The following is a 1813-nucleotide window of genomic DNA, read 5'->3' on the forward strand; positions in this document are numbered from 1 at the left end:
AAAAAAAAAAAAAAAAAAAAAAAAAAAAAAAAAGAGTTTAAACCTGGGTAGTGGTGATGGGGATGGAGCCAGGAAATGGATCCAAGAACCTGTCTCGGAGCTGGGTGCATGGCTTACACCTGTAATTGCAACACGCCAGAGGCAGAGGTGGGAGTATCACTTGAGCCCAGGAGTTGAAGCCCAGCCTGAAAAACACAGCAAGATCCCATATCTATTTTTAAAAAACAAAACTGGGCTGGGCTCGGTGGCTCAAGCCTGTAATCCCAGTACTTTGGGAGGCTGAGGAGAGCAGATCACCTGAGGTCAGGAGTTCAAGACCAGCCTGGCCAATGTGGTAAAACCCCATCTCTACTACAAATACAAAAATCAGCTGTGCGTGGTGGTGTGTGCCTGTAATCCCAACTACTAAGGTAGCTGAGGCAGGAGAATCGTTTGAACCCAGGAAGCGGGGGTTGCAGTGAGCTGAGATCCTGTTATTGTACTCCAGCCTGGGCGACAAGAGCAAAACTCCAACTCAAAACAAACAAAAACTGTCCTGAGGTGGGTCCGGGAGAAGCTCCAGATATCTGCATAATGATGACTGACATATAAAACCTTATCTCCTGACCAGGTGCAGTGGCTCATGCCTATAATTCCACACTCTGGGAGGCAGAGACGAGTGGATGGCTTAAGCCTAGGAGTTCAAGGTTGCAGTGAGCTACAACTGTGCCACTGCACTTCAGCCTGGGGGACAGAGTGAGACTGTGTCTCAAAAACTAAACCAAACCAAAATATAAACCATTATCTGGGCTGGGCACGGTGGCTTACGCCTGTAATCCCTGCACTTTGGGAGGTCAAGGTGGGTGGATCACTGGAGGTCAGGAGTTTGTTGAAACCAGCCTGGTCAACATGGTGAAACCTCAGCTCTACTAAAAATACATAAAAATAGTTGGGCGTGGTGGTGGATGTGTGTAATCCCAGCTACTTGGTTGGCTGAGACAGGAGAATTGCCTGAACCCAGGAGGCGGAGGTTGCAGTGAGGCAAGATCGTGCCACTGCATTCTAGCCTGGGCAACAGAGTGAGATTCCATCTCAAACACAAACACACACGCACACAGACACAAAAATATCTCCTCCTAAATAAGGAAAGTAAGGATGTAAGTATCAGAAGTAGTATTGTTTGTCCAAGGTATTGAAATCTTCCTGCCCTGGCCCTAAGATACACCCTCACCAAAACAACAACAACAAAACAACACTACTTCATTTTACCTTGAGCTTTGAACTGAAGAGTGTCACTTACAGCCTCACCACTGGTATCCACGTGGTATCGTTTGGCTTTTTCTTGTAACACAGCATCAAAAGTCTCCTGTGTAATTCGTCTGGCTGCCATGTTATTTTGCCCTATGGTGAGAGGGAAAAAAACACACTAAGAGTTTTTTTCTTGGGGCTAGGCGAGGTGGCTCATGCCTGTAATCCGAGCATTTTGCGAGGTCAAGACAAGCGGATCGCCTGAGCTCAGGAGTTCCAGACCAGCCTGATCAACATGGTGAAACCTTGCCTCTACTTAAATACAAAAAATTCAGCCTGGGTGCGGTGGCTTACACCTGTAATCTCAGCACTTTGGGAGGCTGAGGTGGGCAGATCACTTAAGGTCAGGAGTTCAAGGCCAGCCTGGCCAATATGGCAAAACCCCGTCTCTACTAAAAATACAAAAATTAGCAACGCATGGTGGTACGCACTTGTAATCCCAGCTACTTGGAAGGGTGATGCAAGAGAACTGCTTGAACCCGGGAGGTGGAGGTTGCAGTGGGCCTAGATCACGCCACTGCACTCC

At 47.7% G+C, this 1813-nt stretch overlaps 1 protein-coding gene across 6 annotated transcripts in view; it reads right to left on the minus strand.

Moving 5' to 3' along the window:
* The window catches only part of SUGP2 (SURP and G-patch domain containing 2), a 46653-nt gene that overhangs the window by 42429 nt on the left and 2411 nt on the right, over positions 1-1813 (minus strand). For 5 of the 6 annotated variants that reach the window (XM_017501346.2, XM_017501347.2, XM_037728790.1 and 2 more), the window contains exon 2: positions 1249-1380. In XM_017501346.2, coding sequence (XP_017356835.1) covers positions 1249-1369 — 121 coding nt within the window. In that variant the 5' untranslated portion in view covers positions 1370-1380. Of the gene's footprint in view, positions 1-1248; positions 1382-1813 lie in introns of all 6 variants that reach the window. The other variant, XM_037728792.1, reaches the window with a different exon arrangement.

The sequence above is a fragment of the Cebus imitator genome, unplaced genomic scaffold (genome assembly GCF_001604975.1).
Source record: "Cebus imitator isolate Cc_AM_T3 unplaced genomic scaffold, Cebus_imitator-1.0 Scaffold280, whole genome shotgun sequence".
NCBI lineage: Eukaryota > Metazoa > Chordata > Mammalia > Primates > Cebidae > Cebus > Cebus imitator.